General features: G+C 46.8%; 4 protein-coding genes across 4 annotated transcripts; 2 read left to right on the forward strand and 2 right to left on the reverse strand.

Moving 5' to 3' along the window:
* Nucleotides 1-1,941: 1,941 nt before the first annotated feature.
* On the reverse strand, nucleotides 1,942-3,249 carry LOC6048184. The gene is made up of 2 exons (XM_038249621.1): nucleotides 2,987-3,249; nucleotides 1,942-2,910 (listed from the first exon to the last, which is right to left on the reverse strand). The coding sequence occupies exons 1-2, from the start codon at nucleotides 3,051-3,053 to the stop codon at nucleotides 2,198-2,200; spliced, it is 780 nt and encodes a 259-aa protein (XP_038105549.1). The 5' UTR covers nucleotides 3,054-3,249; the 3' UTR covers nucleotides 1,942-2,197.
* A 4,803-nt stretch (nucleotides 3,250-8,052) lies between these two features.
* On the forward strand, nucleotides 8,053-13,036 carry LOC6048181 (transmembrane protease serine 9). The gene is made up of 9 exons (XM_001865103.2): nucleotides 8,053-8,534; nucleotides 8,596-8,709; nucleotides 8,769-9,140; nucleotides 9,570-9,989; nucleotides 10,048-10,161; nucleotides 10,214-10,546; nucleotides 12,007-12,420; nucleotides 12,479-12,592; nucleotides 12,645-13,036. Exons 1-9 carry the CDS (start codon nucleotides 8,133-8,135, stop codon nucleotides 13,014-13,016), a joined length of 2,655 nt encoding a protein of 884 aa, XP_001865138.2. The 5' UTR covers nucleotides 8,053-8,132; the 3' UTR covers nucleotides 13,017-13,036.
* Nucleotides 9,561-10,603, forward strand: LOC6048182 (trypsin alpha-3). The gene is made up of 3 exons (XM_001865104.2): nucleotides 9,561-9,989; nucleotides 10,048-10,161; nucleotides 10,214-10,603. The coding sequence occupies exons 1-3, from the start codon at nucleotides 9,600-9,602 to the stop codon at nucleotides 10,583-10,585; spliced, it is 876 nt and encodes a 291-aa protein (XP_001865139.2). The 5' UTR covers nucleotides 9,561-9,599; the 3' UTR covers nucleotides 10,586-10,603.
* An 87-nt stretch (nucleotides 13,037-13,123) lies between the features above and the next one.
* LOC6048186 (trypsin alpha-3) lies at nucleotides 13,124-14,629 on the reverse strand. The gene is made up of 4 exons (XM_001865105.2): nucleotides 14,154-14,629; nucleotides 13,720-13,995; nucleotides 13,549-13,662; nucleotides 13,124-13,491 (listed from the first exon to the last, which is right to left on the reverse strand). The coding sequence occupies exons 1-4, from the start codon at nucleotides 14,295-14,297 to the stop codon at nucleotides 13,138-13,140; spliced, it is 888 nt and encodes a 295-aa protein (XP_001865140.2). The 5' UTR covers nucleotides 14,298-14,629; the 3' UTR covers nucleotides 13,124-13,137.
* Between the last annotated feature and the right edge of the window lie 154 nt (nucleotides 14,630-14,783).

Here is a 14,783-nt window from a genome sequence, read left to right on the forward strand (position 1 = left end):
CGGTTTCAGTTCATCAGGAAAACCACGAAGAACCACCCGATGATTTCGTTCGCTCCGCCGATCGTGGGTGTAGAATTCCACTTTCTTCTTCTTGAGTAGCTCTTGCAACTTGTCAAAATCTTTGACAGAGAAGCAGGTCACCTTGGTTCCAAATCGGGTTAGTTTGTAAATCGGTTTGAAACCATATTTACAACGTTCCACTATCGCCATGGGCTTGTAAAAATCCGTGGTGTTCTTCACCACCAAAGGTGGTTGCTTTTGTTTACCTGCCGACTGGCCGGGTGGTGGAACCGCCGGGGCGTCCCCTCCTCCTGCTGGGCTGGCATTGTTGTTGTTTTTGTTATCCGCTAGCGGGCTGAACTTGTTGTTGTTGAGCAGGGTCTTCTCAACTTTTTCTCCTTCGATGCCGATTCCAGTGACCTCGCTGGACTTCTTCCGCTTCCGATTCCCGCGGCCGGGACGAAAATCTTCCTCCTCGGAGGATTCCTCCACCTCCACTGCCGTTATACGCATAATTGTCCCATGTTCGAAAAAGTGCAACTGAGAAAAACGCGATTGAAATTTTTCGACCGTTTTCTGTGTTTCTACGCATAATTGTCCCGTGGGTCTATACTCGCCCTATGTGTCCCTAATCGCCCCAGTTAGCAGTTGATCACCCTTTTTTGTGATTCTCTTGCTATACAAAAGGTAAACAAGACATAATACTTAGTAAAACTAATGATTCCGTGTAAGAAAATACTTGGTGGGACAATTATGCGTAGAAGTTTCACGATGGGACAAACAGACTTGGTGTTGTTTTTCATGAGTTTTCGAACAAAGTACCAGATTTTATGTGTTTTTCTTAAAGTACACATCAAACTAAACTTAAAAATGTCATAAAGTCAAAATCGCCCAAAACTGACATGGGACAATTATGCGTAGAACGGCAGTCCATCTGTCAAAAACTTCCAAGCACGCGAGATGACAACACGAGCAAAACACGTCTTAGCTTAACTTGTCGCTGGCTGGCGACTGAGTCCAAATATTTCATTCTGGGGAAATGGAATAGAATCCATTCTGGTAATTTTGGTTAATTTGGATTTTTTTTCAGCCATTTCGGTAATTTTTGTCAATTTGGTAATTTTAGTAATTTTTAATTTGTAATTATATTTATGTACATATAAGTCATATTGGTAATTTTGGTAATTTAAATCAGTTTGGTAATTTTAGTCAGTTTGATAGTTTTGTTCACTTAAGTTTTTTTTTTTGCATTTTGGTCATTTCGATCATTTTAGTCAATTTCGTGATTTTGGTCTTTTGGGCATTTTAACCATTTTGATTATTTTGGTCATTTTGGTAAGTTTGATGATTTTGGCCAGTTGAACAAGCCACCGGCTAAAAACTATAAAGTGCCATCTTTTGTATTTTATCAAAAAATCAGAATTTTTCAAAACGGTGAAAAATCGAAATTATTTTTTTGCAGCTCCATTGTGAAACTAGTTTTTTTTCTTGTTATTCTCTACTTTTCTTCATCAAAAAAATAGGATAAAATTAATAATAGAATCAAAAGGAAAAAATGTCTAAAAAGTTATTCTTTTCAGCTCTCAAATGGGTGCTATAAAGTTGAACAATTCAACATTTTGTATTAATAAATCATACTTTTCAATATTATTTTGATCGAAACGGTGAACTTGTTTTACTAATCCCAAATTCTTTCTACGAAGTTTCTCCGATTTAGCACTTTGTACAAAAGAAATGATTTCGCCCAGCCAAAATTTATTCTTGAGATTTTTTTTTTTTTACAACCTTGAACAATCCGACAACCTTCAGGTCAGCCCATGAATTATTGGAAAGCTTTGGGACTCGTCACAGGAACAGTAGGACAGCTCGACCAGATTCGTGAATCTGCGGATAACATTGTGAATAGGACTTTCTTTCAGTAGCAATCAATCAAATTTGAAGTTTGTTAGTTAGCCTACATTTTATTTGTTTGTTATACTAAATATACATAGGGACCGACTAATCGCACCGAAATCCGAACCTTAACTTATTGGATTAAAAAAAGTGGGTTGACTATCGATTACTGAGGCAAAAAAAAAAGAAAAAGTTCTCAAAGTTGGAGTCGCTAATACTCTACCATTGGAGAATAAACTCCCTTTTCGCAGAAAACTTGAGAACGCTTAAAAACTCACACAAAAGAAATCTACAAAAAAAAAACTCACTTAAACGGGTTCGGATTGGCCTTGAACTCCTTCTGCTTGCGCAGCAACTTGAGCTCCCGCTCCTCGGCCAGCCGTTTTTCCTCCGCGTCGCGGCGTGCCTTCTCCTCCTTGGCCCGCTGCAGTTGCTCGTCAAACTGGCGTCGTTCCGCGAGCCTGGCGGACATGCGCAGATTGAACGGATCCTGCTTGACGACGGTTTTGGCGAGGACCGGCTGGAAGGGCGCTTCCTTTAGCACCCGGGCGTCGTGCGCCTTGAACTCCTTGGACGGTTCGGCGGGTTTGGTGCGGTCCTGGAGCTTCTTGGACTGGTCGGCGGCCTTTTTCAGCCGTTCCGGCTTCATCTGCTTGGGAGTTACGGGGATGGTGAATTTGGGTTCAACGTTTTCCTTTTTGCCATAACCCTGGGCGGTGTCCTTCGGCTCCTTGCGGGTAAAGTTCGGTGCCGGCCGGGCCTGGAACTTTTTCATCTCCTGCAGCTGGCGTTCCTCCTTTTCCCGCAGTGCCTTCCGGTGCTTCTCGTAGACCTGGGCGTACTTGTAGGCACGGTTGCACGCCTCCTGCTGCTGGATCTTGGCCTGGTCCAGCTTAGCGCGGGATTTCGACGGACCAGCTGCCACCGACGGATTGGGCTCGGAGGACTGGCAGCTAATCACTCCGTCGTCGTCGTCCTCGTCCTCCAGCTGTTGCCGCTCCATCTTGACGTTTCTGACTAAAGAGAGTTTTAAACAATTAAAATTCACAATCAAAAGGATATTCTGCTTCTTTTTAGCACGATTATTATTTACAGAAAAAACTGCCCGAAGTGTTGAGGCCGGGCTCGCCGACGCTGATGTTGTCCCAGTCGAAATCCATCCTCCAAACACAACAAACTAACTTAACTCAATCCACTTCACGTTTAGTCACTTCTCTTCGCACTAAATTTAGTAGGAATTTTTAGCGTTCACTTTGCTAAATCGTCAATTTTGTTCAAAATTGGAGAAAAAAATCCGTTTCAATTTTTTTTTAGCTTTTTGGCTGCTGGCTGGGCTTGTTTTGACAGTTGGGCGGCGCGGTCTGCTTTGTTTTGAATTTTGCTGTGCGCGCAGAGCTTTTTCGAAGTTCGAAAAAATCTCACGCTTGAATGTTCGAAAAAGCTGCTGAAGTTTGCAAAGGGCCAATTTGATTCTGCTGTTCCCCAGCCAATTCAATTCGAATTCTAAAACCGAATTCAATTCGCATCGTATACGAATTCTGTTTCGTTTGCTTTTGATGGACTCTTTAATTAAAAAAATGATAAATAAATTAAATTCCGTTATACAGTTTTAGAGTCATATTTTAGTTAGAAACTAAAATTTAGAGAATTAAGAGATTGGAAATTTTGCAAATAACTTTAGGCAATAGAGTACGAACTGGTTTTACCATTCTAGATTATATTTTCAAAAGGTCCTATCTGCATAGGAAACTGTAGCGAAGCCTAAAGCGAAGCAAGCTTTGCCAAAGTATCCAGGTTTTTAACAACATGGACGAATACCGAAGGTAACACTTGTAACGGTACGGGGGTACTGTCAAACCCATTTTGTAACGCACGCTCACGTCACGTCATTCTTGAACTCCTGTCAAAAATTTTCACCAAGATGGCGTCACATATTTTTGCTCCCATTCCGCACACAACAAACATTTTCTGCTGCTGCCCAGAATATAATCGAAACAACCCGAGACAGATCCGCTGGCCGGAAACAAGTCCGTGTGACCATAGTGCCAGAAATAAAACCGAGACAGCAAGGCAGAAAGAAGCTCGTGAAAGAACCTCTACTTCCTGCTAACCGCCAGCCGGAACCGTCCGTGGCAACATTCGCTGGCCGTAGCAGTGGAAAAGGTGCGTGGGAAAAACACGTCACAGAACTTCACGCAGAAAAATATTTTGTAGAATCAGCCTGTATGAGGTTTGATTTAACAAAATATTTTGTTGAATATAATCAACAAATTTTTTGTATTGAATCAACTCTCTAATTTTATTATTTCAGATCGAGACATTTGGTTGTTTCAAAGCAGTTTTTTTGTTGAACCTACCCTCATTTTTGTTGATCAAAATTTGACAGAAGCCACTTTCAAATCAAAATTTTGTTGAATCAACGTCGGTTTTGTTGTTGAAACAACTAGAGATATTTTTCAAATTAAGGTTATGGTCCTTGAATTGAATCAATAAAATGTTGAATTGAAATAAAAATTGTAGTTTTATTGATATTTAAATTTTATTGAAAATTACAAATAATGTCCATCTGTTCCATCAAATGTTGCAGCAAATTTGGCCCGTGATCCATTTCCCCGTCGTCGTTGACACTGTCGCCTCTGATTGAACCGACAAGTTTGCAAAGTTGCCTCCCCGCGTTGAGCGGCCATGTTGGCACTAGTTTCAGATCGTAGTTATGCTGTTTTCCGCAGAGGTCTGCAACGGTGGGAAAAACGTAAGAAAAGAAAATTGTATGTAGAATCCTAAGGCGCTTACCAAAAATGTCCCGATAAATCTGCTAAACTGGGTTGGTTCTCCGTCTTGCAAGCGACACGCTGAAGAACTTCTGGTGGCGGCAGCATCGGCATTTCAATTGTCCGTGTTAAGTCGACCTGGTTTTGGGTGGTTTTGAAATCACCCTGAATCTACCTTTTCAAATTTCGCGATTCGCTCGAGGCAAATGAACAAACTACGGATCCGTAAGTGCAGCCTCGTCGTACGGAACGAACAAAAAACGAACAGCAAACTGAGAAAAATTTAACTTTTTGACAGATAGCGGGCACGTGCAAATCACAACAATTTAGATTTGAATCAAAAACACACATTTAAGTTGATTCTACGCCGTTGTGGGTTGAATCAAATCAAAAAAATTGTTGTTGTTTCCAAAAGAGTTTGACAAATTACATCACGTAATTTCAACTCAAGATTTTGAGTTGTTTCGATCGGTTTTGAGGGTTATTTCAACAAAAAATCCTCAAGATAAAACAACAAAATATTTTTTTGATTTAAACCAGCTTGATTTTTCTGCGTGTTGTTGATTTCGGGTAGCAGCTGCCGGAAGAAACGGTGTTGTCTCGGGTGTTTCTCTTAGCCAGGGACACAGTTCCCGCTAACAGATCTGTCGCGAGTTTCTTTCTGGCGTCTTGACTCTGGTATTTTTTTGGTTTTCTGGTTATCGGTAGTAACGGTCCGTTACAAGCGCTAACTTCGGTAACGCTTGGATAGACCTCTTGGAACGAGCTGTCAAGTAGGACCTTTTCTGTCAAGAAGGGCCGGGTAGTTATTTTTTTAAATTGATTTAAAAATCCATAGATATCTTAGAAACCATAAATCTGGAGCAAAATTTTAAAAAGGGCGCACAATCGGGTGGTCCAAATCCAAGCTTTCTCAGGGCTAACCCCTTGAAATTATAGATTGACCCATCACTAGGCTAAATTCCAAATTTGAGCTCATTCTGACCACAGGAACCCCTCTCTCTAATCGCTTAAAGTTTGTATGGCCTGGAAGCTAATAACTTTTCAGCAAAAAAATCTAAAAATATTGTTTCTTCGGAAAAGTTGTTCAAAATTTAAAGAAGGTTCTACATCTAAGAATTGATAGAGATTGGACGACTATTGCGCCCTCCACAGGTAAAAACCTGGAACAGTTGCTTTTCTCCATACATTTTGATGATTTCCCATACAAACTTCAAGCGATTAGAGAGAGGGGTTCCCGTGGTCAGAATGAGCTCAAATTTGTAACTCAGCCTATAGTGATGGGTCAATCTATGATTTCAGGGGTTAGCCTTGAGAAAGCCCGGATTTGGACCACCCTAGCGCACAAGCATTTTGACAGCTGCAACTATTTTACAAATTGCTGCCAGATCTTTGGGAGCGTTCTTTTATTACGTAACGCAGTTTGGAGGCCGTGTTACTAGAGAGCCTATATGGAGAGGCGAAATGTCACTCTCAGGGTTCCAATCGAACTGTCAAATCGGGGTTCCAATCGAGCAACAAGGTCATGTAAGAACAAGGTCGGAATCAATTTAAAATCATTTTGGCAAAAAAACGAGACTTATAACAATCAAAAGTATTGTAAAACAGTTGTTGATAATAATCTGATAGTTTTTGTTATGTTTGTGCTTGTTCGGTACAAGAAAGGTGCCAGCACCAAAGAAAAACTACAAGTTTTTCAACCTTAAATTTGCATGACTTTGAGTTTTTGAAATTTCTCCCAGAACATTTCATTTCCCTATGTAGGTCCCTACGTGTTACGCTCCATACAAAATTTATAAAATTTGTATGGAAATTTTGTTACGAGGGGAGAGGGGAGGGGGTCTAGAAATCAGATTTTTTGCGTTACGTAATAAAAGAACGCTCCCTTTTTCCCGGACCCCGGAAAAGATCCGGCAGCAATTTTGTACGGTTTGACGTTTGCGGAGGGTACCAAATAAGGTAAACAGATCACTTCGTGCATCAGCTAATGTTCAACGCGAACATGAAGGCAACAAAGAAGATTAAAAACGCGTTTGCTGTCAACATTTGAAAATAAACAAAGTGCGCGATCTTAGAAAAATGAAGTGCGTAATTTTATACTGTGAAAACGACTACGACCACGGGACGGATCTCAAAACATAAGTTCCCAAAGGACCCTATCCGCCGGAGACTATGGATAAATGCCATCGCGAAGCGGGCTGGAGACGGCTTTGCGAACACAGATATCGATAAAGTTCAGATTTGTTCGGACCGATGGACTGTTTTTATGAGTCCATGAGTCCAAAAAGGATCGAATTCTACACAAGGACAAAAGTCGTTCGACATCGGGAGTGGGCCAAACCCCAGAGAACTTGGTCCGTTACTACCAGCCGGAGCCGAAAATTACCGATGGGTCTGTTATTGTTGAAGCTGTGTGCCCAAAATGAAGTCGCAGATAATTCGATACAGAAAACAGATTCGAGCTCTGTGGGCCCAAAATAAGCGCTCTCGGCTGAAGGAGCAATTTTGTGGCGAGTAAAAAGATTTTAAATACTTAATCTTTTCAAATTTCAGAGTTTTGCTTCCGACAACGAATTGTTCAGAGTCCTGGCCCTACACAAGACGCGTTAGCCGTACAGCCCAGTACTACAGGCATTTGCAACCACGCTGCATTTTTATTCGCCAAGGGCATACGAATACGTTTGACGAATGCGTTGGCAAACAAGTTATCGCATTCGAGATCGATTGTGCGATGGTGGTACGAACACGTTGACGGAGACCAACGGGTTAATGAACAAGCAGTGCAGGCAGTGATACTTAAAGCAAAAGAAAAAGCTATGCCGAGCCAATTTTGTCAACTTTGATGTTGCTTTTAAAAACGCGGAAGATTTCATTTGCAAAATCAAGCTGGCGACGGTACCCCGGTTTTGAGCTCTAAAAATAAAACTGGATTCCTCGGTTTTCTGGGGGTTATAAAAAGCATCCAAGGACTGTTTAAGGAACTGAGCATGCCTCCAGAACCAGACTCTGAAGACAACGTTGAGAACGCCCGAGTTGTAGCCGACGCTGAAGAGTCAGGTACTGACTATGGGAATCACCGAAAAAGCACTTTGAAACAGTACCCTGCAAAAGAACGTAATCTTAATCTTTCCCTCAATAAACACACACAAATCACTCAATCAATACCCCCATCGACTAAACCTCACTTAGCACAACCGCCAAACGTGACTCATATTCTGTCGCAAAACTCTTCGCGCTCCAACACCTTGCGAGATAAGATAACCGTACTCCGTGGCGTTGATCATGGTAGATTGACCCAACACACTACACGGTGGTAACCAAACGACCAAACTCATCAATTTTCCGAACCTTTTTGGTGGTATTTGTTATCAATCGAAATTTTTCGGGGCTTCGATAACGAGTCTTCGACCGCTCGAGGACTCCTGCTTCGCAGTCAATTCCCGGTCCCGGAACGTAACAGTCGGTGCCATGTATCGAACGGTAGCGTGCTTTCTCGCGCTGGTAGCGCTCGCGGTAGCGAGCCCTCTGGACGTTGACACGGAGTCGCGGATCGTTGGTGGCTTTCCGGCGCTGGCGGCTTCCACCCGGCATCAGGTCTCGATTCGGCACCGCTCGACGGATGAGGGCCGCTTCGGCAGTGGACACTTTTGCGGGGGTAGTTTGGTGAACAATCGGACCGTGCTGACGGCGGCGCACTGCTTGGTGGACGAGCGGGATAAGAAGCGCCCGGCGACGTTCTTCCGGGTGGTTGGTGGCGGCACTAGCCGGACCGTGCAGACGGAGGATACCGTGGTGCGGAAGGTGAGCCGCGTCGTGGTGCACGAGCGGTTCAATCCGAACAACTTGGACAACGATGTTGGGCTGTTGATTGTGAGTTTTTTTTGTGGTCTGTTTGTTTGTTAGCCTTTTCAACGGGGTTGATTTGTTGTAGCTTGACGAACCGGTTCCGGCGACGCATCCTGCGCTGCGAACCATTCCCATGGCCTCGGTTAGTCCGAACACGTTGAGTTCCTGCCAGACGAGTGGCTGGGGAACGACCCAATACGTAAGTGCCCCGGAAACTTTTTTTGGTAGCCGCGTTGGTAACGTTGATGTTCATTGCAGGGCGTCAGTCAGACCACCATCGAGCTGCGGGCCGTCAACGTTACCGTCCAGCAGATAGCGATGTGCAACGCTACCAATAGCTATAAGGGAACTCTGCTGCCGGGAATGCTGTGCGTCGGAGAGTTCCAGGGAGGTCGCGATGCCTGTCAGGGAGATTCCGGAGGACCGCTGGTTTGCGCAGGATTGTTAGCGGGGATTGTGTCGTATGGAACGGGCTGTGGAGAGCCTGGGTATCCTGGAATCTATGCCGATGTGGCGTACTATCGGGATTGGATCCTACGGAACGGTGCTGGAAGTGGCTTCCGGATGCCCGTTGTTAGTTTAGTGATGAGTGTTTTGGCATATTTCTTCGTCAAGTTGCGTGATCGATGGTGATTAGGGTAATAAAGTGAAGTGATGGATTACTTAAGAACTCCCCTTGCTTCAATATTGCATCGAAAGATAGCTTCCGGAACGACAGTAACGATTCCACGTGACCTCCCTTGTTTGATTGGTTGAGTGCAGTTGCCTCCTTCGCGCAAAGATAGTGAAAGTGATATCCATTTTCCGTTATCATAACACGATCAATCCTGCTTGTTTACCACGTTGACAATCGCGCACCTTCTCGTTTTGTCACCTTGGGTTCGCGCCAGCTGTCAGTCGCCATAATGGCGACGCGTCATGCCATAAAATCCTTTAGTTCTTTCCACCGTTGCGAAACTGCGTATCATTAAAACAATAAAACTATGAAGTGGCTCGTGAATCCCACGAAACCACTTGAAAACACTCAACCCGGAACGGAACCGATTCGCAAACTGTCAGTCCTATAGCAACCTTCTAACCGTGTCAACCATGTGGAACCAAAGCCTACTGCTCCTGTCAGTGGCGGCGCTCGCCGCTTCCGAAACGGATCCCAAAATCATCGGCGGCTTCCCGGCGGAACAGGGCGACACCCTGCACCAGGTTTCGATCCGGTTCCGGGTCTTGGACGAGCAGGGATTCGGCCGGGGCCACATATGCGGGGGGAGTCTCATCAACAGCCGGACCGTCCTGACGGCCGCGCACTGTGCGGTGGATTTGAAAAACGGGATGCGATTTCCGGCCAGTACGTTCCGCGTGGTCGGCGGAAGTGTCGAGCGGAGGCAAATGACGGAGAATACCGTTGTGGTGGGGGTTGGCAACGTGTTCGTGCACGAGAAGTTCGACACGCTGACCATGGAGAATGACATTGCACTGATGATTGTAGGGGGTGGCGAGTTATAACCTTCATTTTCGCTACTGACATTTTGGTAACTTTTAGCTCAGTACACCGGTTCCGGACGGACATCCGACGCTGCAGCCGATTGAACGGGTGGCTAGTCAGCCTGCGGTAGCGACCTCCTGTCAAACTTCCGGTTGGGGAACCACCATAGCTGTAAGTACCCTGGCAATCCCCTCATCACCCAAACTAACCTTTCCCAAAACAGGAACAAAACGCGTCCCCGTCCACCCTTCTGGCGGTCAACGTAACCGTGCAGTCGACGACCGAATGTAACAGGGCCGAAAGCTACAACGGCCATGTTGTGCCGGGAATGTTCTGCGCAGGACAGACCGATAAGGACGCGTGCCAGGGTGATTCCGGTGGGCCGCTGGTCTGTGATGGAAAACTTGCCGGAGTTGTGTCCCATGGGTTGAGTTGTGGGCTGGACGGGTTTCCGGGAATCTACAGCGATGTGGCGTACTACCGGGGCTGGATTGATTCATGTTTGGCCGGAAAGTGTTCCGGAGCGGGAGGGATGGTGATCTCGTGGGGACTTATGGCGAGTTTGTTGATTGTTTTGGTTTACCATACACAATAAAGCGGTTTAGTTGAGATCTATTGTGTTTTCTGATTTCCATTTGACGTTTGTAAACAATGTGGTTATACAAGGCGATAGAGAACAGGTAAGTAAACGTCAAAGTATCACACTTTAAATCAAAACAACAAAGAAGCAGATCAAAACTTTGACAGCGGACGTTCGCCTTCCAGCTCCATTTTGCCCGATCCCGCCATGAACCACGTGACCTTGTCCGCTCGGTTTCCTCTCATGATCTGTTGTGACCTTTCCTAACGGGCTTGGAATTGTTGTGTGACCTAGGCGTGTCAACGCTCGTAGCTCGACTGCAAAGCGGTCGTCGGGTTCCACGACGTTCAGAGCGTTATCAGTCTCAGGACAGATATGAAATCAAAACCATGAGGATGGGTTTTGAAGTATCGTTCACTCTAAAATTGCATTGAACGTTGTCTCGGCGATTTCAGACAGATCACTGCAGAAACTGGTTTCATGTCTTTTAGAGAACAGATCTTCTGGCTACTCATCACTTAAGGTCGGCATTACTACTAGGCGATTCAAAAGAATCTCGAACACGTTACTATAACACTCGGGTTTCCGGAATTTCCAATCAAGAGACAACTCGGCAACAATTTTACTGACTACTCATGATTCAGGTTGGCAGGTTTCGGACCGGAAACGTTTCTGGTAGCCGCGTCGGTAACGCGGAAGTTATTTTGCAGGGCGTCATTCAGACCTCAACCGAGTTGCAGGCCGTACAACGCTACCAATAGCTATGAGGGATCTAAGTTGCCGGGCATGCTGTGCGTCGGGGAGTTCCAGGGAGGCCGTGATGCCTGTCAGGGCTAGTGTCAGGGAGATTCTGCAGGACCGTTGCGCAGGATTGCTAGCGCGGATTGTGTCGCATGGAACGTGCTGTGGAGAGCATGGGTATCCTGGAATTACCGCCGATGTGGCATACTATCGAAATTGAATCCTGCGAAACGGTGCCGGAAGTGGCTTATTTGGCATATTTCTTCGTCAAGTTGCGTATTTGATGGTGATTAAAGTTATTAAGTGGAGTGATGGATTACTTGCTTCAATATTGCATCGAAAGATAGCTTCCGGAACGAAGATAAAAACATTGTTTGATTGGTTGAGTGCAGTTGCCTCCTTCGCGCAAAGATAGTGAAAGTGATATCCATTTTCCGTTATCAACACACGATCAATCCTGCTTGTTTACCACGTTGACAATCGCGCACCTTCTCGTTTTGTCACCTTGGGTTCGCGCCAGCTGTCAGTCGCCATAATGGCGACGCGTCATGCCATAAAATCCTTTAGTTCTTTCCACCGTTGCGAAACTGCGTATCATTAAAACAATAAAACTATGAAGTGGCTCGTGAATCCCACGAAACCACTTGAAAATACTCAACCCGGAACGGAACCGCTTCGTAAACCGTCAGTCCTAGTGCAACCTTCCAACCGTGTCAACCATGTGGAACCAAAGCCTACTGCTCCTGTCAGTGGCGGCGCTCGCCGCTTCCGCAACGGAACCCAAAATTATCGGCGGCTTCCCGGCGGAACAGGGCGACACCCTGCACCAGGTTTCGATCCGGTTCCGGGTCTTGGACGAGCAGGGATTCGGCCGGGGCCACGTCTGCGGGGGGAGTCTTATCAACAACCGGACCGTCCTGACGGCCGCGCACTGTGCGGTGGATTTGGAAAACGGGATGCGGTTTCCGGCCAGTACGTTTCGCGTGGTCGGCGGAAGTGTCGAGCGAATGCAGATGACGGAGAATACCGTTGTGGTGGGAGTTGATAAGGTGTTCGTGCACGAGCGATTCAGCACGGTGACCATTGAGAACGACATTGCGCTGATGATTGTAGGCGGTGGCGGATTATAACCTCAAATATTCATACTGACATTTTGGTAACTTTTAGCTCAGTGCGCCGATTCCGGACGGACATCCGACGCTGCAGCCGATTGAACGGGCGACTAGTCAGCCTGCGGCAGCGACCTCCTGTCAAACTTCCGGTTGGGGAACCACCATAGTTGTAAGTACCCTGGCAATCCCCTCATCACCCAAACTAACCCTTCCCAAAACAGGGTCAAAACGTCTCCCCGTCCAGTCTTCTGGCGGTCAACGTAACCGTGCAGTCGACGACCGAATGCAATAGTGCCGGAAGCTACAACGGCCATCTTGTGCCGGGAATGTTCTGCGCCGGACAGACCGATAAGGACGCGTGCCAGGGTGATTCCGGTGGGCCGCTGGTGTGCGATGGAAAGCTTGCCGGAATCGTTTCCCATGGGAAGGGTTGCGGACTGGCCGGGTATCCGGGAATCTACAGCGATGTCGCGTACTATCGGGACTGGATTGAGACATGCTTGGCCGGAGGGTGTTCCGGAGCGGGAGGAGCGGTGATCTCGTGGGGACTTTTGGTGAGTTTGCTTTTGGTTTTGATTTACCGTGAACAATAAAGCGCTTTAGTTGAGATCAATTGTGCTTTCTGATTTCCATTTGACGTTTGTAAACAATGTAAGACACTAGAAGGTGTGGTGATACAAGGCGATAGATAACAGGTGAGTAAACGTCAAAATATCACAGTTTAATCAAAATAACGAAGAAGCAGATGAAAACGCTGACAGCGGATGCTCGCCTTCCAGCTCCATTCCTCGCGATCCAGTCCCGGTAGTACGCCACATCGGCGTAGATCCCGGGAAACCTGGGCTCGGCACACTTGTACCCGTGGGACACGACACCCGCGAGCGTTCCGCCGCAAACCAGCGGTCCGCCGGAATCTCCCTGGCAGGCGTCCTGACCTCCGCGGAAATCTCCAGCGCACAGCATTCCCGGCCGCAGCGAGCCATGGTAGCTGTACGACCCGTTGCATTGCGTTGTTGGCTGAACGGTCACGTTGACGGCTCGTAGCTCGGCGGTTCCCTGAGGTACGCCCTGTTGGGAATTTTTAGCTTCAACGGTCTCTCTCTTGGATGTTTCAGGGTCACTTACGTACTGAGTCGATCCCCAACCGCTAGTTTGACAAGAAGTCAACGAGGTCGGCGTTTTCGTTGCCATAGCGATCGGTTTCAGCGCTGGATGCGTCTCCGGAACCGGTTCGTTAAGCTGTAACGGAATAGTCGCGTTCAAGACCAACTGAACCAACCTCAGCTTCCAACTCACAATCAACAGCCCAACGTCGTTGTCAAAGTTCTTCGCGTTGTACCGCTCATGGACTCCAACGCGGCTCACCGTCCGAACCACGGTCCCGGCGCTCCGCTCATACCGGTTGACGCCCCCGCCAACTACCCGAAAATACCCCGCGGGTCGCTTCTTGTCTAGCGAGTCCACCAGACAGTGCGCCGCCGTCAGCACCGTTCGGCTGTCGATGAGACTCCCGCCGCAGATGTGGCCGGCGCCGAAGACGGACTCGTCGCTGGAGCGGCGCCGAATGGACACCTACAGAGAAAGAGAGATGGAACCGCGTGATTCAGAACCTTTATCGGCACACTCGATTGATGGGTTTATATCGATGTCGCGCGCTGAACAAGCGAGATAACGACACTCGTCGAGTGTTTGATGATTTCGCGGCAGGTTTCCCAATGTTGACAAACTACCTGATGCCTGGTAGTGGCTTGCAGCGCTGGAAAACCGCCCACGATTCGGGGCTCATGGTCGTGCTCGGCTTCAACTGCAACTACTACTACCGAGAGCAATCCCGCCAGTAACCTCGCAACCTTGTCCGTTCGGTGTCCTCTCATGATCTGTTGTAACTTTTTCTGACTGGCTGCTTGAAGTTGTCCTGTGAACGCGACGTGTCAACGTTCTTAGCTCGACTGCGAGGTGGTTGGCGGGTTCCACCACGTTCAGAGCGTTATCAGTCTTCGGGACAGATATGGAATCACAACCGTGAGGGTGGGGTGACGACTCATCACTCAAGGTCGGCATTACTACTAGGCGATTCAAGGGAAACTCGGACACGTCCATTCTTAACTCCTTCTGGAATGGCTCACTATTCTCCGGATGCCGGAAGTTCCAGTCGGGAACCAGCTCGGCAACAATTTTACTGACTACTCATCACTCAGGGTCGATATTACTACTAAGCGATTTAAAAAAGACTGCGCAACTGTCATCTGACGTCTGGTTGGATCGTCGCCAACTCAGTGTTCCTGGAAAAGAAAAGATTGTTAGAATATTTTATGAGGTCTGAAACTATTCAGGGCCGTCATCCAACTTAGCTGGACCTG

Source organism: Culex quinquefasciatus, chromosome 1 (assembly GCF_015732765.1).
Source record: "Culex quinquefasciatus strain JHB chromosome 1, VPISU_Cqui_1.0_pri_paternal, whole genome shotgun sequence".
NCBI classification, from domain to species: domain Eukaryota; kingdom Metazoa; phylum Arthropoda; class Insecta; order Diptera; family Culicidae; genus Culex; species Culex quinquefasciatus.